Source organism: Vitis vinifera, chromosome 5 (assembly GCF_030704535.1).
Source record: "Vitis vinifera cultivar Pinot Noir 40024 chromosome 5, ASM3070453v1".
Lineage (NCBI taxonomy): Eukaryota > Viridiplantae > Streptophyta > Magnoliopsida > Vitales > Vitaceae > Vitis > Vitis vinifera.
Window position 1 is genome coordinate 15,125,139 of NC_081809.1, and position 22,671 is coordinate 15,147,809.

Consider the following 22,671-nt stretch of genomic DNA (forward strand, 5'->3'; position numbering starts at 1 on the left):
TAAAAACTAATGTTACTTCTGACAAGAGGCCAAATTTGACATTTGATATTTATTTGATAATATAATATGGAGGACAGATCTAACCGTGCGAACCAATAAGGCATGGTTTGGACAGATCATCTTGCGTTGACATATGGTTAATCAAAACATGCACAATTGCTGGGGGCTTTGAGAATAAGACTACAATTTCATCTTACAAAAATGCATCCCGGATGATGCGAGCTGCAACCCGGGAAGATAATCGACTTAGCACCTCAGGTAGTATTGTAGCAGAGATGCCTGGCAACACTGGAATCAACTCTTGGATAATCTGAGCATCATCCACACTCTGTTGATACCCGCCCACAGACAAAACAACAAACCCAGTGCTTTAATACAAGTGTTTGAGGATAATGAAAATAATCTACTAAACCTAGTAACTAATATGAAATATTCATAATTTAGAATATCCTTTCTTACACCCGACCCTATTTCAAAGACATTCCACAAACTTTCAAGGATTTATGAGAACATATTTGGATACATTTTCCTTTTTTTGTTTTTTAAAAATAGAAAATCTCCTACAAAATGTAGGAATTCTTATACAATTAAGTAGGTATATATTATACTTGAAAACATGGTAACAAAGTTTTTACTTCCACAAATTTTTAAAAATTTTTTTTAGAAAAAAAAAAAAAAAAGTTTTTAAGAATACAAGTTAAAAGTTTTGCTTTTTGTATAAAAGTTCTTGTATTTTGTATAGAAGTTTCTATCTTTGAAAAAAAAAAAAAAAAAAAAATAGAAACTGTATTGAAACACCACCTTAGTTATTGAATGTAATCAAAGAGAAAGATCGTGGCAAGCATGATGTAAAAGGCAATTAGCCATCAACTTGAGCTGTGGATATACCTGATTCAATGGTCTTGATTTTGAACTTCCTGCAGTTAGAAATTCAACAATTTTTTGAACGTTATTCAGTATAACTTTGTCTTCCTCAGTTACTGTGGGTAGAAGTGCAGCAGGCTTGATAAGTCCAAAAGCAGGAACCATACTAAATACTGGAGCAGCATCACCCATCCCTAGGACTGCCATTATCTGTACCAACTGTTCCCTTGCAATAGCATCCATGCCCTTTACAATCTGCTTAAATGCCCAAAAAAAGAAAATTAATTACATATTTATTTACCCCTTATCTGATTTTAAATTAATCTCTGTGCATACCATTGAGAATTTAAATCTAGTTCAAACCTAGGATTGCCCTATTATGAACAAATACTGATGAAAAACTAAGCATAGCTCTCTTGTGAACAGAGATAATATGACTTATTAGTGGTCCAAGACTGAGGCAAAATGGATCCCTCTTCTTTCCTGAGAATTAGATCAACTATTGAGTATGAGGAGATGTCTCCCCATCTGTCATTTCCTTTATTCATCAAAAAATATATATGTTGCATTTTGTGAAACAAGACAAATGCTCAGATCCTTAGAAGAAACTATAGTCAGAAAAGTAACTCCGTCAACAAGATGAAAGGGACAGAACAGGCCACTGATTTGTTCTAGGGACTACATGATATGAGGGCTGGGTATCTTCTCTGCCAAATGCATTTGGCATCTAATGCTTTTTGCAGGGTCCCACTTAAGAAATACCAATGAAAATTTCAATCAATTATCAGAATTTTATTTTGAGAGAAATAAAAAGCAAAAACATGTGTTTTTACATTGTCATAAGTTTGATCTGTGGAGATCTATTTCCTCATGCACAGAAACATATTATCTGTAGTTACCAATTTTAATTCTTTCTCCATCATTTAATGTTCAGTAGTTGATAAATATGGTAACAATGACCATGCTTTTAATACCTATAAGAATTTATTTTTTTATTTTTTTATGTGCTTAATATAATACCATAAAACATCAATAAACTTAACCAACTTTACACATTAGATATGAAGCTACCAAAAATTGTGTAACATTCAACACCAAAACTTCACAATTATTTTAAAAGTTCTAGAAATACCTCATCCAGAAGAAATTCTCGAAAAAAGTTTCCCTTGTCAGACAGTAGAAATGCTAGGGCTGCCCTTGTTTGAACTGGCTGCTGTAGTTGAGATGTACTGGAAGGAAATCCAGGAAAAATAGAACTATTTTGACTTTGCAGGATTCCAAGTTCAGCCATACCCCCATTCATATTTTCTCCACCTCCACTCTTAGCGGCTGTTATGAAATCCTCAAAGGCTTGCATGACATCAATGAATCTTTCAGCATCAAAAACTCCAGATTTTCCATATATTGTATATCGTAATGCATTCCTTAAACGAGGTGACTCATCAGTCAGGAGCCTCTGACATTGAACAAAGAAGAAAATAAATTTTGCTTCAATCTGAGAATAGCTGATGAAAACAAGTATGTCCGAATTATAAATAGCCAACTACAATACCTGTAAAAAAGTAACCAACAACTGGTTCAGAAAAATGTAGCTAATACCCACTATATACTTGTGATGATATCCTAGTTTAGCATTTATTAGGATACAAGAGCATCCAGCCAAGTGGGACTATAAATCAACTTAACTCATCATCTTTCGATTTATCTATTGTCCTATACTTTATTCTTCTGTTTTTGGAAGAGCCTCCAATACCTATCATACTATCCCTGTTAGGTTTGAAGTTTTGGTTGAATTATGACTCCACAATAAGTATACTTATAGTGCTTTGTAAAATGTTGAAGATTATCACAGCTGTTGAAGATTTATGTAGCTGTAGAAGATATATGGTTGTAATATACGGTTGTGTAAGTTGTACAGCTGTGTATACAACTCTGTGTGTGTGTATATATATATATACATATATATATACATCTGTGTGTACATTTGTGTATACAATCTCTGATATATAAGGGGGGTTCTTATTCTTTCTTTTCTGCTGCTGAATATATCATTGGTCGTATACTCTCAATATATGAATGAGAAATACAATTTTTCTCCACATGGTATCAAAGCCAAATTAGACTCTTTTAGCATTTCTATTTCTTTTTCAGCCTTCATCACTGATTTTCTAGCCTTAATTGCTGGTTTTTTTTCTTTCTTCCAAAAACCTGGAGAAAACTGGTTTTTTGGCAGAACTTCTACTCTATTTTTAATCTGAAAACAGAGCAGAAAGCATTCCCCACTTCTGTTCTATTTTTTTTTGTCGTGGCCTGCATTGCTGCAATCCTTCCTCAACTTCTTATTTTGATTTCTTCCACTTCTGTCCAAAAAACATGTCTGATTACTAATCGGCAAGTCTCCAATCCAATAGCAACAAATAAAGTCATCAACACTGCAGCAAGAGAGCTGCAGAATATTAAACCAGGTTTACAACTCAATGGCAAAAATTATTTTAAGCAGTCTCAGTTTGTTCAAATCTTCTTGAAAGGGAAGGGCAAACTAGGTCATCTTCTTGGGATGGGACCAAATCCAGATGATTCGAAGTTCGTTGTATAGGATGAAGACTCTATGGTGATGTCCTGATTATGGAATTCGATGATGCCAAAAGCCAATGATACTTACATGTTTTTGACAAAAGCAAAGGAAATTTGGAAGTCGTATAAGGAAACCTGTTCCAAAGTCCAAGATGCTGCATAAATCTATGAGATGAAGACAAAGATCCCATTACCAAACAAGGTAATCACTTGGTCACTGAATATGCTCAGATTTTACAAAACTCATGGTAAGAGTTGGACCATTATCAATGTATTGAGATGAAGTACAACGATGATGCAACCTTTCTTAAACGTTTTATGGAAAAACCTTTCTTATCAAATTGAACATTGAGTTCGATCCTATTCGAGTACAAGTGTTAGGAAAGGAAGAAATTCTTTCACTCAATGAAACAATAGCCATAATTCGTGAAGAAGAAGAGCGAAGAGGGGTTGTGATGGGGCCTTAATCAACAAATGGTTCACCCTTGGTTACAAAAGATGCAAATCTCAGAACTGTAAAATCAAACCAGCTACAGTCAAATGCCTATTCTAATGGTGTTGAAGGAACTAATAGGTTATCAGAAGGATCAAGAGCAAGGATCAAGAGCAAGTAATAAAGACTCTATAGTGTACTTACTGTAAGAAGCTACATCACAACAAGGAGAGGGGCTGGAAACTCCATGGTAAGCCCTCAAATACTCAAAATACTTTTTAAACAGCAAAGTGTAATCAAGGAGGAGGCCAAGGACAGGCACATTTGACCTCAACACAATCAGTAGGCGAAGGAGAATTCTCTTAAGAGCTACCTGAGTTCAATAGAGGAGATTGAGAAGCTGATATATTTTATGGGGACACTAGAAAAACCTACAGGTGGTGTAGGTACTTGTCCCTTGGCTTTTTCAAGTAATTCTTAGCTCTATACACTTAATGTGTCGATCTCAAAGGGAACATGGGTAGTAGACTTTGGGGCTACAGATCATATGACCCAATCTTCTCATGGGTTTGTCTCTTATAGTCCTTGTCCTAGTAATAAGAAAATTGATATTACTGATGGAACATTGGCTATAGTTGCTGGGCAAGAGGACATAGTTATAAATCAGAACCTTGTTTTAAAAAATGTTCTCATGTAACGAAATTGTCTACCAATCTAGTTTCAATTCACAAGCTTACAAAGGATTTGAATTGTATGGTGACTTTTTCTTTTGCACTGTGTAAATTTCAAGATTGGAGCACAGGGATGGTGATTGGACTTGCTAGGGAGAGGAATGGGCTCTACTTTCTTGAGGAACCTATTGGGCAAAATAACATTAAGGGTCCTCTCCTGTTGTCTCTGCTTTCTGAGTCTTCCCTTTCAAATAAAAATAGAATATGGTTCTATCACTGTCTTGATCATCCTTCTTTCAATATTCTTAAAGTAAAGTTTCCTGGTTTGTTTAAAGGATTTGATTTGGGTCAGTTTCATTATGATGTTTGTGAACTTGCAAAACATATGCATGTTTCTTTTTCCAATAAGGAATACAAGGTTTTCAATTTCTTTTACTCTTATTCATAGTGATATTTGGGGACCTTCTACAGTTCATAATATCTCCAGGGCTCGTTGATATATCTTAGTTATTGATGATTGTACTCGAGCGTCATGGGTTTTTCTCCTAAAACAAAAATCAAATGTTAGTTTTACCTTTCAAATTTTTTTCCAAATAGTGAAAAATCAATTTGGGGTTAAGATATAAAGAGTTTGGTCTAATAATGCTAGTGATTATTTTAATCAAGTTTAAAGAAAAAGGTGTCATTCATGAGTCTTCATGCACTAACATACCACAACAAAATGGTGCAGCAGAACGGAAAAATAGTCATCTTCCAGCTATTAACCAAGCTTTTCTTTTCCAAAAAATTATTGGGGAGAAGTTGTCATAACCACTACACATTTAATTAATAAACTACCTACTCGAGTTCTTGGTTATAACAACCCCCATGCAACTATTTTCAAAAAAAATTCATGACTTCAAAACAACAAATCACTTGGTTCCTAGGGTCTTTGGGTGTGAATCCTTTGTTCACATTCATTCGAATAACCATAGGAAACTTGATCCAAGGGGTCTTAAGTGCGTTTTTGTAGGATATTCTTCTACACAAAAAAGGTATAAGTGTTATCATCCTCCAACAAAATAGTTCTTTGTCTCTATAGATGTAACTTTCGTTGAAACTAAAAATTACTTTCCAAACCCTTATCTTCAAGGGGGTACATCATTCATGGAAGATAAGGATGGAGATTTGTTTTTGCTTAATCTTTCATCCTTCCCTTCCTCAGAAAAACAAAATCCTCCGTCTTCTCCATCGCCATCCATTTTTGTTCCTTTACCAAATGAGTTAAATCCAAGTACTCCTAGTCCGACGACAAAGAATAAATAGATTCAGAGTGCTACTCAACCATTGCAAATATATTCAAGGAAAAAGGAACCCCTTGTTCAACCAATGTAGGTTCATAATTCAAAATCAACATTTGGTGTTAAGAATATTGAGGTAACTCCTAATTCATAACACTATGAAAGTAATATACCTGTTGTTGATGATTATGATCTTCTTATCACAATTAGAAAGGGTGTTAAGAAGTGTACTGAATGGCCTACCTATCCATTGTCTCACTTTGTGTCCTATGAGAAGTTGTCTAGTGGTCATAAAAGTTTTCTTATCCACCTCAACACTATTACTATCCCAAAAACTATTTTTGAAGCATCAAGAATTAAAGAGTGGAAAGAAGCTATGAAAGTTGAGATGGATATGGGACTTGGTGGAACTACCTCAAAGAAAGAAGTTAACGGGATATAAATGGGTCTTCATTGTGAAATATAAGGCAAGTAGATCACTTGAATGGTATAAGGCAAGATTAGGGCTAAGGGGTATACTCAAACCTATGGGATAGATTATCTTGAAATATTTGCTCCTATTGCAAAAATGTGTAGTATCTTATTATCTTTAGCAACTAATCATGGATGGAGTTTGCAGTAGTTTGACGTAAAGAATGTCTTTTTACATTGTGATTTTGATGAAGAAATCTATATGGAGGTTCCTCTGGGTTGAGTTAGAGAAAAATACAGTGTGCACGTTGAAAAAGACACTTTATGGCTTAAAAAAGTCTCCCAAGGCTTCGTTTTGCAGTTTTGCTAGAGTAATAAAAGTTTTAGGTTACAACCAAAGTCAGGATGATCACACATTATTTGTCAAACATTCCACTTCAAGGGGAGTTGCAACTCTATTAGTTTATGTTGATGACATAGTAGTAACAGGAGATGACTTGCAAGGAATGTAAGCATTGAAAAGGTGTTTATTGCAAGAATTTGAGATTAAAGAACTTGACAGGTTAAAATACTTCCTTAACGTTGAAGTAGCGCACTCTTGACATGGGATCTTTATATCCCAACAAAAGTATGTGCTAGATCTATTAACTAAAATGGGGAAAGTAGGGTGTAAACCCACCCATTGAACATATCACAAGCTTTGTGAGGCTTAACAAAATGTGAAGGTAGATAGAGAATCCTATCAAAGATTAGATGAAAAACTAATCTATCTTTTTCATACAAGCCAAACATAGGCTATGTTGTAAGAGCAGTGAGTCAATTTATGCACAACCCAAAAGTACATCTTTAACCAACACATTGAATTTTACAGTACTTAAAAGGTACTCCGAGAAAAGAAGTGTCGTTTAAAAGAGGCAATGAATTGACATTGGAAGCATACACGGATGCAAATTATGCTAGATCGGTTGATGACAAAAGATCAACTTTAGGCTATTGTACATTCCTCGGAGGTAACATTGTAACATAAAGAAGCAAGAAGCAAATGTAATTGCAAGGTCAAGTGCAAAAGATGAGTTCAAAGCTATGGCATTAGGAGTTTGTGAGCTTCTATGGTTAAAAATAATTTTGGAAGATCTAAAGATTGTATGGGAAGAACCTATTAAGCAATATTGTGATAACAAGTCAACAATTGATATTACACATAACCCTATACAACATGTCCGCACCAAGCATATAGAAGTAGATAGACATTTTATAAAAGAGAAGTTGGATAGCGGACTAATTTGTACTCCATTTGTATCAATCGAGGGTCAACTGGTAGATGTGTTAACTAAAGTATTGAGTGGTATTGCATTTCAATCTATTATTAGCATGCTGAGAATGGATAATATCTATTCACCAAATTGAGAGGAAGTGTTAAAGATTATTACAATTGTAATATGCAACTATAGAAGATATATAGTTGTAATATACAGATGTGTAAGTTGTACAACTTTTTATACAACTATATATATATATATTGTTGTGTGTATATTTTTGTATATAATCCCTTATTTTGTAGAAATTCTCTCTTATTCTTTTTTTTTCGTTGTTGTACATATATTTCATTGGTTCTATACTTTTGATTTATGAATGAAAAATACAATTTTTCTCCACATAAGGGATTATTATTCATTCCATAAGATTTGTACTTTTTTAGAATTGTTAGTTACTTGTAAACCACCAATTTAAATCAGTATATTGGCAGAAAGACTCATACTTGAGACATCTAGAAACTTGAGCTATCATATCATGTAAACTACTACTTTGATCCAAAAGATAAAGAGTTATTAAATAATGGACCAACAATATATATCAAGCTAAGAGTTAACATCACTGTAAGCTAGTTGGACTAACCTATTGTGCTTTCTCAAAATGTTACAAGTTGATTCCAAGAAATTCAAATTAAGATTGATGAAAAAATAGCTAGTTGACTGAAATAGTGGAAAGGGATAGACCATCCTTGTAAGCCCTTTAGGCTAACTTGCAGTGCTTTCTTAAAAAATGCAAGAAAAATGGGCTTTGGAGAAATTGCTAAAATTGATTCCAAGATATTAAATTAAGGTGGATTGAAGGAAAAAAAACTATTAAAATGAAAATATAGGTGAAGACCCTAGTCAAATGACAGAGTGCTTGGTTTCAAGTATTTAGAGGAGATTAGTGTGTGGAGGCAAGGCTGCCTTATGGACTTGCTTAGGCTGGACCTCACTGTAGGCCCATTTACAGAGTGGCGTCAGACCACACAAGGGTCTAGCTAAGGAAGCCTACTAGGTGGTCCTAGCATCGCTCATCATGTGCCACTCTCCCCAATCAATTATGACCATTTTTTTTTACAAGTAATTTTTTGTCTCCATTAGAACTTGAACCTGGAACCTCTCACAAACTCTCCCCAACCATCCACCACTTGAACCAAGCCTCAAGGGCTCCCGCTCAATGATGGCCATTATGCTTACATAACCAGTATAAAGAGATTTGTTATGGGAAAAGGTAAGATACGATCACAAGCACTCTAGAGTCTATAGTACTTTCTTCTCATCTAACTTGATCATCAAAGGAGATTTTAGCTCTCATAGATTATCCTTGTTGCAAGAAGTTAGTTGGGATTGTGTGACTAAGATGAGGCATATCTGAAGGAGTTATTGTTTGTTTCATACAAGGGATGCATTGATGAGCAACCATAAAGGTGGCCAACACCTGTATGGATTGGACTTCTTGTTTGTTTTCTTAGGGTGATCCATGTATATGCCGCATATGACAAGGTGATGCCTCTTTCTTTTCTTTGGTACTTGTAGTGGATTTCATGCACTTACAAACATAAAAATTAAACGAATATAAAATTTTCATACTTAGTCCATCTGAAAATCACTTTCTGCACAACCTTCTCAAAATTATCTTTCACGATTCAGCCCTAGTGTTGCATTAGCTAAATGGAATATGATTTCTTGAATCCATGGATTTGTTTTTAAATTCTTATAAAATCTCTCAAAATTCATGTGTGTGTGTGTGTGCACATGCATGTTTGTGAGTGTGTGTGTGTGTGTGTGTGAGAGAGAGAGAGAGAGAGAGAGAGAGAATTCCATGGCATATGATTTCCTGAATGCATCTCACTGCCTGCTAAGACTACTCTAGCTTCAAGTTATAGCATAGGCACCTACAATATCCACCTTGTTATATGTCTTAAAAACAAGATTTTCAAAACCTTCTCAAAAGCAACTCCTGAAAATCAGTTAAAAGGGTCACTTTGATTTTGTGGTTACAGGAACTCAGGTAAATGAGATCTTAAATGATACCTTAATACTAATGATTTTCAATGTTTTTGGTCCATAGCTCCTTTTGTGGTTGATTATGTTCACTTGGTGAACCTCAACATATATTAAGTAGAAGCCAATAATTTCAAAGTAAAACGACAATTATTTGCTGGTTAAATTGAAAAGTGTAATTGATCTCTCACTTAACACTAATGGGTTGAGTCATCTAACCTAAAGATGATTTAGGTACCCAAATCATAAAAATGAAAAGTCGCTCTAAATATACCACTATTTGTTTATTTATTTATTTTTTGATAGATAAAAAGAAAATATATTAAAAAGGGACGCCAAAATATATTAAATATAACACTAATAGCAATGGAACATCCATACCTGTGCTAAATAGGGATAAGCTTCATCTACAATAGCAAAATCAGGGTTACCCACCAAAGCTATGCCTTCCAGCACCCCTATTGCTCTAATTATAAGAGCAAAATACGGAGGTATCCTGAACGGATAATCAAATGTTATTTGGGCCAAATCTGATGCCAATTCCTGAAAGTTGATATTCTTTGCTCCACCCCCTTCAAGTGCCTGATCAAAGACTTTGGCCAGCACTGGCAAGATTGGTTCCAAATTAACCCCCTCTGGAATGAAATCAAGTTTGACAAAATCTTTCACTATTGCTCCATAATCCCGATGAATAAGGTGAGCAATTGCTTCAATCATTCCATACTTCTGATCATCTGTTAACTTTGTCACTAGGCCTGCCACAGCAAAATAACAAATTATTAAACCCCCCACCTTGACCAGAAAAAGCTTACATTAGAATATTCAGGACTAGCACAGCCAACTAAAAGAAGTATCACATAATGCAGTATAGAATTTTTTTTGAAGAATCTAAGACAGTAGATTGCCAAGGGATCATGAAGAGATCCAAAATCTGACCAAACAAAATATATACTATACATGTAAAATTGCAATGCAATTTCCAGAGGCCTAGCTATAGATGAAGAATGGATGTTTATCATACATAATGAATATATGTATCATTTTGCAAGGTTTCAGTTGATTGCATAATGTCAACAAGCTGCTGCCTCTAAAACTTCACCAGGTTACTGAAAGTAGGATCTCAAGAGAATAGCTAGTCTTGAAAATAGCTTGTACCCACTAAAATGTATTTCTATCTAAACCTAATTAGATTGATGTAGATATGTTTTAAAAATTTTTATTTGGTTTTGATTGTCTGTTGTCAAGAAGACTCATGTCTATTCAATTTAACAAAAGAAAGACAATATTTGAATTAATCAGCACAAAGGCAAAAATAATAATAATTTTCTAACATATATAGACAAGAGTGTTACAAGAAAAGGAAACTATAATAATATAAAATTGAAACCTAAAAAGATAGTTAATGCTAGGAGATTGATAAGATCTATAAAATCTGCCTATAATAGGAGTAGAAGATGTTTGAATTTTTGTTGGCAAATGTAATTGAAGATGCCAAGGAATTAACTCCCTAATTTCCAAGGTGAAAATTAATGGGGTTACACTGACCGACGAGGAAGAGATCAAGGTTGAGGTGTGCAGGGCTTACCAAACTCTGCTGACTGCAAATGGGGATTAGAGACCACACCTTGAAAGTCTTCAGTTTAAAGTGTTGGGAGAAGAAAGGTCCAGAAGTTTAGAAGAGCCCTTTTCGGAAGAAGAGGTGTTTGAAGCTCTTTCCAGCCTTTCTGGTGACAAAGCGCCAGGTCCAGACAACATCACCATGGCGTTTTGGCACTTATGCTGGGATTTCACTAAAGCTGAGATTATGGAAGTCTTCGAAGATTTCTTCTGCCTTGGCACATTCCAGAGGAGTTTAAACTCCACTTTCCTAGTTCTAATTCCAGAAAAAAGGGGGTGCAGAAGAGTTGAAAGACTTCAAACCGATCAATCTGGTTGGGGGACTGCACAAGCTTCTTGCCAAAGTCCTAGCAAATAGGTTGAAGTCAGTCGTGGGGGTGTTGGTTTCAGATAACCAGCATGCCTTTATTCAGGGTAGACAAATTCTAGACGCTACTCTTATTGCAAATGAGGTTGTGGATTCTAGGTTAAAGACCAACGTCCCTAGCCTCCTCCTAAAATTGGACATTGAAAAATAATTTGACCATGTCAATTGGGACTATCTTCTTGTTGTTATGTCTAATATGGGGTTTGGGGAAAGGTGGATCAGCTAGATCAAGTGGCGTATCTCCACTGCTAGCTTCTCAGTTTTAATCAATGGAACTCCTTCTGGTTTTTTCCGCAGCACTAGGGGCTTGAGACAAGGCAACTCGATATCTCCCTATCTTTTCATTTTAGTCAGGGAGGCTCTCAGTCAGCTACTATCTAGAGCCAGTTGTGGGGGCTTCGTTGAGGGGTTTAAGATGGGAAGAAGCAATGGGGAAGGGAGGGACTTGCTCCATCTCCTATTTGTTGACGACACTTTAATTTTTTGTAACACCAATAGCGAAAATTTGATTTACTTGAGTTGGGTGTTTTTATGGTTCGAGGCGATCTCCGGTTTAAAAGTGAATAGAGATAAAAGTGAGGTTATTCCCGTAGGAAGGATCAAGTCTTTGGAGGATGTTGTTTCGATGATGGGGTGTAGAGTTCGAAAGCTTCCCACTTCTTATTTGGGACTTCCTTTGGGTGCCTTTTTCAAATCTTCAAGGGTGTGTGGGATGCAATAGAGGAGAGATTCGGGAAAAGATTGTCTTTGTGGAAGAGGCAATATCGCTTTTAGGGGGGGAGGCTCACCTTGATAAAAAGTACTTTCTTTCTCTCTTTGTTATTCTGCGGAAGGTGTGTGCAAGACTTGAAAAAATTCAAAGGGACTTTTTGTGGGGCGGTAGTGCGTTAGAGAAAAAACCTCACTTGGTGAATTGGAGCTTGGTTTATACTGATAAGAAGGAGGGAGGCTTAGGAATTCGTAGACTAGTGGCTCTAAACAAAGCCTTACTTGGGAAGTGGAGTTGGAGATTTGCGATAGAGAGGGAGTCCTTTTGGAAACAAGTAATCATCAACAAATTTGGGTTAGAGAAAGGAGGGTGGTGTTCGAGTAGCAAAGAGAGGCTATGGTGTGGGGGTGTGGAAAGCCATTAGAAAAGAATGGGAGGGTATTCGTTGTAGATCTCACTTTATTGTTGAGAATGGGAGAGAGGTCAAGTTTTGGAAGGACATGTGGTGTGAGGATCAAACGTTGAAAGAAGTTTTCCCTAACTTATACCAGTTGGCGGTTAACAAAGATGAGTGGGTGTCAAATGCTTGGGAGGGGAGTGGGGAATCGGGTAGTTGGAATCCTCACTTCTCAAGGCATTTTAATGATTGGGAATTGGAAGAGGTGGAGGGCTTGTTATGGAAATTGCATCCTTTGGTAGTGAGAAGAGAAGTGGAGGATGTTTTGAGTTGGAAAGAAAGTAGGGATGGCATTTTCTCTGTTAGATCCCTCTACCGTTCCTTCACAAGGACATATAGTGATCCTTTTCCTTAGGGTCTTATTTGGAGGTCTTAGGCTCCTATGAGGGTGAGCCTTTTAGCTTGGGAAGTGTCTTGGAATAGAATTTCGACCATCAATCAACTCAAAAGGAGGGGATGGAATATGTCAAATAGATGTTACTTGTGTAAAGAGAAAGAGGAAACTAGTGATCATTTAATCTTGTTTTGTAAAAAGGCTACAATGCTTTGGAGTTTGATTTTCTCCATTTTGGGTGTGCAGTGGGTTTTGCATTCTTTGATTAAAAGGAATTTGTTTGGTTGGCGTGGTGCCTTTGTGGGTAAGAGGAGGGAGAAGGCTTGGAGGGCTGCCCCTTTATGCTTAATGTGGACCTTATGGAAGGAAAGAAATGAAAGAGTGTTCAATGATATCGGACGGTCAAACCAAGCTTTAAAACATTCCTTTTTGTATACTCTTGTAAATTAGGCTAGGGTGTTTATAGAGGATCATACTTTGTCTATGATTGACTCAATAGAATGGTCATATGTCTAGTTAGGGAAAAGGTTTTTTTGTCTTCTTTGCCTAGTTTATTGGGCGTTCTGATTGTATACTTTGTGTGTATTGTTTTCGCCACTTCTAGGCACTTCTAATACAAGCTCTATTTACTTATCAAAAAAAAAAAAACTCCCTAATTTCCAAGATTTAATTGAAAAATGCCAGGGAATTTACTTATATATTTCCTGTTTCATTTTCCTGATTTGTGGGGTAGAGGATTTCTAGGAATTAGAAATATCCAACTCCATTCCAAGTAACATGGATTAATAACACCCCAACTTCAATAAGTTTTCATTGCTTGGTCACGTTTTTTTTTCTTTTGTAAGGACTTTAAAGTGTTTGTATGGTGTGAAGTCTTACCAATAAATGTGTATCGTATTTTGCTTGGAAGACATGGCCTTTTTTATGGAAAGGTTCAACATGATGGCCACGAAAATACATGTATTCTCATACACAATTAGCATAAGAAGATTCTTCGTTCAATGAAAGAAGTTCCATTAGTCAAGAAGCCTCAACACCAAAAAGGCATTTACCATGTGCCAATTTAAGGGGAGTATGGAAACTAAAATTATTTTTGCTCTAATGGCCCAAGAAGTGGATGAATTTAAAGAGAAAGATAAGGAACATCCGATAGGAGTACGGAATATCCTTGATGATTTTTCTAACTTGTGGTCGGTAGAATTACCTGAACTTCCTCCTATGCATGATATACAATTTGTCAGTCATATGCTTGTCATTGACGCATAATCATTTTGAGAACAATCAACTTGCTTCACAACATTGGAAAGTCTTTCGAAGTTCAATATTTGTCTTGCATGAAAATGAAGAAGTTCAAGAGATCTTAAGATCCTATCTTATTGTAGTAAAGTGTCAACGAAGGAAAAAAAATGGTGGAAGTCATTGCTGAAGATTTCAATTGGCCATGGAAAATCACTAAAACTCGAAGTTGAGTTTTTTTTCAAGTCAAGAGGAATTGATGAGGATGGGCATTAGAATTAGTTGGAATTAAATTAGAACTAGTATTTATTGGAGTCAAATTAAGAGTAGCTAATTATGTCATAAGAGAATTAGAATTAGAATTAGAGCTATAATAGATTACTAGTAGATTTTGAATTTTTTAGAAGAGTCTATAAATAAGACTAATTGATGTAAACCAAGTAATGATTAATGATTAATAATATTACGTTTTCTTGCATATTTTCCAATCAAAAAATATTACGTTTTCTTGCATATTTTTCAATTTTCAATGGTGAACCTCTATTGATTTTCTCATAGGTGAGACTCCTAGAAGGCCTTAACACAACTCTAAGGTTTTATCCCTTCTTCTCCTTATCTTCTTTCTCTATATTTTATTTTATTTTATATTGTTGCCATAAACCCTAAAAGATATGTTAGATAATGTATGGTTATTTAGGCTATTTACTTTTCCTTTTCCTTTTCTTTCCTTATTGTATTGTGGGTTCCACTAGCATGTATATATATACCCAAATCCAATGTGTATTCTTCACAGTTTTTCAATAACAATAATTAGGGATTCTCCCTTTTTCTCTCTCTCTTCACATGGTATCAGAGCCAAGGGAGAAAAAAAACCTTAATTATTTCCGGTTTATCCGTGAATCCATTCTGGGAAATCTTTCAGTGACCATGTTTCATTCCGGTCACCCTTCCCATCTCCTAAAGCTTTTCGATCAACCGTATCACCGTCAGAAAACCCTCACCACCGACAACTTTTCCAACGACATCCTTTTCCCACACCGACCATACCATCAAGTGCGCAAGGAGGAGATCTTCAACTTTTCTCAAAGCACCGGAGGAAGAATCTCAGCCACGCGCCGGCCACGCGCGTCTCTTATCCGGCGGCCTAAATCTCACGCGCCGGCACGTGAGGGCGCGTGGGTCACTTTTCGGCCACGCGCTTCCACCTCCAGCCTCGCCTAACACCGTCTAGCCACCCTCCATCTTTGCTTGTGTCATTCGAGCCCTGAAAGTGCATTTTTTTGGGTTTTTTTATCTCCGCTGGCCCTCTAAACAGCCTTTTCGGCGACCTCCGGTGACTTCCTCTCCACCCCGAGCCCTGCACGTGTCTTAGGAAATCCGTGATAAGCCGTATTAGGGCTCTCTTCGATCCAAACATATTTCATTCACCAAATAAGTAGATATGGCTACTAAAAGTTCCACTTTTTCCTCTGTCATATCTGGATCTCCTATGATCACTTCGGAGAAATTGGTTGGCAGTGAAAATTATTTGTCCTGGTCTGCCTCTGTGGAGCTTTGGTTTATGGGTCAAGGTTATGAGGATCACCTTGTTACGCAGGAGGCGGATATCCCTGAGGTTGACAGAGTACAATGGAGGAAGATAGATGCACAGTTATGTAGTGTGTTATGGCAATCAGTTGATCCTAAGATTCTGCTTCATCTTCGGGCCCACAAAACATGCTTTAAATTTTGGAATCAGACGAAAGGGCTATACACGAATGATATACAACGTCTTTATAAGGTGGCTTCTTCTATTGTCAATGTCAGACAACAAGACATGGATTTATCTACTTATATTGGCCAGATTGCCTCTCTTAAGGAGGAATTCTTGACCGTGATGCCTCTTACTACTGATGTTGGGGATCAACGAACACAGATTGACAAGTTTTTCATGGTTCTTACGCTTATTGGCCTCCGTCCAGATCTCGAGACCGTCCGCGATCAGATTCTTGGCAGTTCCTCCGTTCCATCCTTGGATGATGTGTTTGCTCGCCTCCTCCGTATCTCCTCCACTCAGACTTTGCCATCTAATAACACTTCAGATTCTTCTATGTTAGTTTCTCAAACTAGCTCTTGAAGAGGACGCAGTGGCAACCGACGTAGAGGCCAACGTCCTCATTGCACCTATTGCAATAAGCTTGGCCACACTCGTGATCGGTGTTATCAATTACATGGGCAACCTCCCCGCACTGCCCACGTGGCCCAGTCATCTAATCCTCAGTCGCCTCAGCCTCCCAGTTTCTCCACATCTCAGGGTATTTCCCTCACTGACAGTGAGTATGATGACTATCTCCGCTATCAGGCCACCAAGTCAGCTTCTGTTACTTATGTTGCCCAGACTGGTAATGCTTCTACTTGTCTTACCCACCCATCTTCTCTTGGACCTTGGATTCTAGATTCTGGCGCTTCTGATCACATATCTGGTAATAAGGATATTTTCTCTTCTATTACTACTACCTCTGCCTTACCTACTGTTACTTTAGCTAATGGTTCCCAAACTATGGCTAAAGGTTTTGGTTTCACTCATCCTCTCCCTTCCCGACCTCTCCATTCTGTCCTTTATGCCCCTGAGTGTCCTTTTAATATTATTTCCATCAGCAAAATAACTCACACTCTTAACTGTTCTATCACTTTATCTAATAAATTTGTAACCTTGTAGGACCGGAGTACGGGGAAGACGATTGGCATAGGACGTGAGTCTCAAGGCCTCTATCACCTCACCGCGCCTTCAACTCCTGCAGTTTGCATTTCCACTGATGCTCCCCTCCTCATCCACAATCGCCTGGGCCACCCTAGTCTATCCAAGTTCCAGAAAATGGTCCCTAGTTTTTCATCTTTGTCGTCGCTTGCGTGTGAGTCCTGTCAGCTTGGGAAATATACTCGTGTCTCGTTCCCAAAGCATTTGAATAATCGGGCAAAGTCTCCTTTTGAACTTATCTACATTGATGTTTGGGGTCCTTGTCAGACCGCGTCTACTTTAGGATTTCAGTATTTTGTCACTTTCATTGATGACTATTTTCGATGTACTTGGTTATTTTTAATGAAAAATCGAGCTGAGTTATTCTCTATTTTTCAGAAATTTTATGCTGAAATCCAAACTCAATTCAATATTTCTATTCGTGTGTTGCGTAGTGACAATGCTAGAGAATATTTTTCTACACCATTTACTTCATTTATGTCCCAACATGGGATCATTCATCAGTCTTCTTGTGCTCATGCTCCTCAACAAAATGAGGTAGATAAACGTAAGAATCGACATCTTGTTGAGACAGCTCGTACTCTCCTTCTCCATAGTCATGTTCCTTTTCGTTTTTAGGGGAACGCTGTTCTTACAGCATGTTATTTGATTAATCGTATGCCCTCATCTGTATTACACGATCAGATTCCTCATTCCCTTCTTTTCTCTGACCAACCACTTTATGTCATTCCTCCTCGTGTTTTTTGTTATACTTGCTTTGTTCATATTCTCACTCCTGGATAGGACAAACTTTCTGCCAGAGCCACAAAATGCATCTTCTTGGGATATTCCAGACTTCAAAAGGGTTATCGTTGTTATTCCTCTGAGACTCATCGCTACTTTCTCTCCGCTGATGTCACTTTCTTTGAGGACTCACCGTTCTTCTCTACCTCTGAGTCTCTTCCTGTTTATGAAGTCTTACCCCTTCCCATTATCTCCCCACCTGATGCAGTGCCTTCTCGCCCACTTCAGGTTTATCATCGTCGTCATCGTGTCGTTGTTCCTCCTTCTTTGGCCAAGGTACCTATTGACTCACTTCCTATCCCTTCGGCTTCTCCTGCCCCGGCTCTGTCTCCTTCTGCTGACTTACCCATTGCTCTTCGGAAAGGTAATCGATCTACTTGTAATCCTCATCCCATTTACAATTTTTTGAGTTACCATCGATTATCTTCACCCTATTCTGCATTTGTTTCTACTATATCTTCTGTTTCTCTTCCCAAGAGCACCCCTGAGGCTCTTTCCCATCCAGGCTGGCGACAGGCAATGGTAGATGAAATGGCTGCTTTACACTCCAATGGCACTTGGGATCTTGTTGTTTTACCCTCTGGTAAATCTACAGTTGGTTGTCGTTGGGTCTACACAGTTAAGGTTGGCCCTGATGGTCAGGTTGATCGCCTTAAGGCCCGCTTAGTTGCTAAAGGCTATACTCAGGTTTATGGTTCTGATTATGGTGACACTTTCTCTCCTGTTGCCAAGATAGCTTCTGTTCGTCTATTGCTCTCCATGGCTGCTATGCGTTCTTGGCCTCTTTATCAATTAGATATTAAAAATGTTTTCCTTCATGGGCATCTTGCTGAGGAAGTTTATATGGAGCAACCACCTGGTTTTGTTGCTCAAGAGGAGTCTGGTTTAGTGTGCAGGTTACACCATTCTCTATATGGCTTGAAACAATCTCCTCGAACATGGTTTAGCCTTTTTAGTTCTGTTGTTTAGGAGTTTGGCATGTTCCGCAGTACAGCAAACCATTCTGTTTTCTATCATCATAACTTTTCGGGGCAGTGTATTTATCTGGTAGTTTATGTGGACGACATCGTCATTACAGGCAGTGATCAGAATGGTATTCAGAAACTAAAGCAACACCTTTTCACCCACTTTCAGATCAAAGACTTGGGGAAACTCAAGTATTTCTTAGGGATTGAGATAGCTCAATCCAGTTTCGATGTGGTTCTTTCCCAAAGGAAGTATGCTTTAAACATCTTGGAAGAAACCGGTATGTTAGACTGTAAACCGGTAGACACTCCTATGGATCCAAATGTCAAACTTATACCAGGACAGGGGGAGCCTTTAGGAGATCCTGGGAGATATCGGCGACTTGTAGGTAAACTGAACTACCTCACCATTACTCGTCCAGACATTTCTTTTCCTGTAAGTGTTGTTAGTCAATTCCTACAGTCACCATGTGATAGCCATTGGGATACTGTAATCTGCATTCTTCGATATATCAAAAGCACACTAGGCCAAGGTGTGTTGTACGAGAACAGAGGTCATACCCAAGTTGTTGGTTACACAGATGTAGATTGGGCTGGCTCACCCACAGATAGACGTTCCACTTCCGAGTATTGTGTTTTTATTGGAGGTAACCTAATATCTTGGAAGAGTAAGAAACAAGATGTAGTGGCTAGATTTAGTGCTGAAGCCGAGTATCGAGCTATGGCTCTGGCAACATGTGAACTCATATGGCTGAAACATTTTCTTCAAGAGTTGAGATTTGGAAAGGATGAACAGATGAAGCTCATCTATGACAACCAAGTCGCTTTGCATATTGCATCCAATCTAGTCTTCCATGAAAGGACCAAACACATTGAAGTTGACTGTCACTTCATTAGAGAGAAGATCGCATCAGGATGTGTGGCGACTAGTTTTGTCAATTCAATGATCAACTAACAGATATTTTTACTAAATCTCTCAGAGGTCCTAGAATTAAATACATTTGTAACAAGCTTGGTGCATATAACATATATGCTCCAACTTGAGGGGGAGTGTTAAATAATGTATAGTTATTTAGGTTATTTACTTTTACTTTTCCTTTTCCTTTTCTTTCCTTACTGTATTGTGGGTCCCACTAGCATGTATATATATACCCAAGTCCAATGTGTATTCTTTACAGTTTTTCAATAACAAAAATTAGGGATTCTCCCTTTTTCTCTCTCTCTTCACAAGATAAAAACCCTAACCCACCTATTTGATTATAAGTAACCATCCTAGAGTTACCCAGTCGTTAACTTCAGGGCCCCGTGGGATTAGTTGAGGTGCGCGTAAGCTAGCCCGGACATCCACGGTTATCAAAAAAAAAAAAAAAAAAAAAAGTAACCATCCTAGAGTTATCACACATCAAAGCGAGTCATTACCAATGGTATAAGAGTTGATACTCGACCCTAATGTAAGACATTATCTAGCCTCATAAAAGGTGTCTATATGTCTAACCTCAAAATCTTATGGGACACAACAAAAACATTGTATCTGCATGAGGGGTGATTGTGATATGCCACATTAGATAAGAGAAGTTCTCAACACCATGTATGTAGGACGTTTCTCTTAATTGTGTATGCTTGTTTTAAAACCATGAGAGCTTATTAGCCTTAAAATGAGCAATATCTACATAACCCTCTATATGTCAATTACCAAGTAGTTCTTGGGAGTGTCCTTTGGTATCACTTTAAGGGGTAAGAGATTGGTCCTCCTCCCAATTAGGAAAGAAATAGGCATAAAGGCTGAATTGGTTCCTTTTCTCTTTGGAGTTTTAAAACTTAAGGTTCATTGGTCGTTCCTTGAATAATCTAGTAGATGGGCATTGGAGGACTCCTTTGAACCATGGGTGTAAGATTATTTGATTCTTTTGAAGAGAGCCCGGTTTAGTTTCGCTATTGAAGTGGAAAATGTTCAGTTTAGTTAAGGGTCTCAAGGGTGTTCCACTACAATTTTGTCTTGGATAACAAACAATCATAGGAGGTCTTGGAGATACGAGCATAGGATATCAAGGATTGTAGATTTGGTTAGGGTGTGGATTGTTACTTCTCATGGAAGACTAGATTTGCTAATTAGGAAATTAGGGAGCTGGCTAAAAGGAGCCTTTTCTCTAGTTGAATTTGTTGAGAATCTTATTCCCCTTGAGATTTACCATATTTTCCTAAGGGTGGGAAGCCGAAGACTTTCTACTTAAGAGGTTTTTTGCTTCACTCTTTTGTACACTACATTTTCTTTCCTTTTTGAAGAATTTCTTGTTCTTCTTTCTTTTGTACAAACCTTTACTTTGATTCAGTAGAATACAGAAATAACTTGTTTATTTAAAAAAAAAAAAAAAGAACAAATTTATGCTAGAGCCTTGGGGAGTTTTTGAATGGCAGCAGCCGCAATGAAGAAGTGATCAGATGAATGAGGTGTGACTAGCTAGTACTTCACATATTTAGGATTTAAGAAAAGACAATGTACAGCCGACAACTTGAGCCCTCTAATTTCCTTCCCTTGAACCACTTTGTGTGGATTTGGATGCTAGAATGTTATCACTTTCTGGATGATTATATCAAGTTCCAAATACTTGGTAGGATGGGGTGGGGGATGTGATGAAAGTAAGACAATGGTTATAGAGATGGGATTGGTGCAGGGGCAGCAGCAATGACACTGGTGTTGGGGTGGTGATGGTTGCATAGTGAAGTAACAAGACTATGATGATGGGAAGGTGTAGATGGGGGATTGTGGTATTGAGCATAGAATTTGAAGATTTGAAGCGACACTAGTATAAGTGGAAATTGAAGAATAGATTGGATTCTTCAAATCCTTTCATGGAATTTACAAAATTCTGTCCGCTGCTGAACCAAAAGGAAGGATCTTCTTCCAAAGTACCCCAGGAAATGAAAGAATTTAGAATTCACAAATCCTTTACCCAAAGTCCCTTGTATGAAATTAACCATGCAGAACTAACATCAGAAAGTATTTTTAAAAAAATGTGTATGATGCTGCTAACCATGTTGAAAGATGATCTTTCACCATATAATCTTATTTAGTAAATTGTTACCAAAGTCTAGTATAGCTAGCTTCCCATCTGGAGTGCGGATCAAATTTCCCGGATGTGGATCAGCATGGAAAAAACCAGTATCAAGCAACTGTTAATCAAAATGACAAAAGTTAGATGCTGAGGTAATATATCAAGAGGTTTGTCGATATAAAAACAAGTAAAGCTCAAAATGATACAGGTACTCTGCTAGCTGCATACTGCACCTGGTGCAAGTACAGTATACATGCAAAAAGAGACGGAATGCATAGAAGCACGTGGAATGTAACCATGCATATTTTAAATTTGTCATGCAAAATTTCCATATTTTGGCACTACCCATCAGAAATTATTTATTGATCAAATGCTTGCTCCATGAATAGATTTATGCAACTTGCATATTCCATATTGTGTTTAATATATATATATATATATATATATATATTAAGTATTAGATACAGGTCCTGCTAAAACAATACAATTATCAATGAAGCCTACTTCTCCCACAGCCAAAAGAATCTTTGACATCAACATAAACAATTGCTTAGGTTCATTTTCTTCTGAATTTAATTTTGGTTAACCAAATTCTTCTATCATCATTAAGTTCTGATATCTTACATAAGCTAAGGAACCAAAGAGTGAAGACTATCAAACATTTATGCTATAATTCCTGAAAATAAATTCTCCACTTCAGTCATAGTAAACACACACACACACACAAAAAAAAAAAAGGCATGTTATATGTCATCTAATATACAAAATATCAAGTACAAAGAGTTCTGATATCTTACCTAAGCTAAGGAACCAAAGAGTGAAGACTATCAAACTTTTATGCTATAATTCCTGAAAATAAATTCTCCACTTCGGTCATGGTA

At 37.2% G+C, this 22,671-nt stretch overlaps 1 protein-coding gene across 3 annotated transcripts in view; it reads right to left on the reverse strand.

Annotated features, from left to right (window-relative positions):
• The window catches only part of LOC100242787 (uncharacterized), a 50,991-nt gene that overhangs the window by 6,834 nt on the left and 21,486 nt on the right, over window positions 1-22,671 (reverse strand). For 2 of the 3 annotated variants that reach the window (XR_009465703.1, XR_009465702.1), the window contains exons 9-13: window positions 21,821-21,908; window positions 9,914-10,287; window positions 1,997-2,320; window positions 889-1,119; window positions 85-328 (exon numbers count right to left, since the gene is read on the reverse strand). Coding sequence is in view for 1 of the 3 variants with exons in the window: in XM_010651955.3 (XP_010650257.1) it covers window positions 194-328; window positions 889-1,119; window positions 1,997-2,320; window positions 9,914-10,287; window positions 21,821-21,908 (1,152 nt within the window). In the remaining 2 variants the exon portion in view is untranslated. Of the gene's footprint in view, window positions 1-16; window positions 329-888; window positions 1,120-1,996; window positions 2,321-9,913; window positions 10,288-21,820; window positions 21,909-22,671 lie in introns of those variants that run through there. The other variant, XM_010651955.3, reaches the window with a different exon arrangement.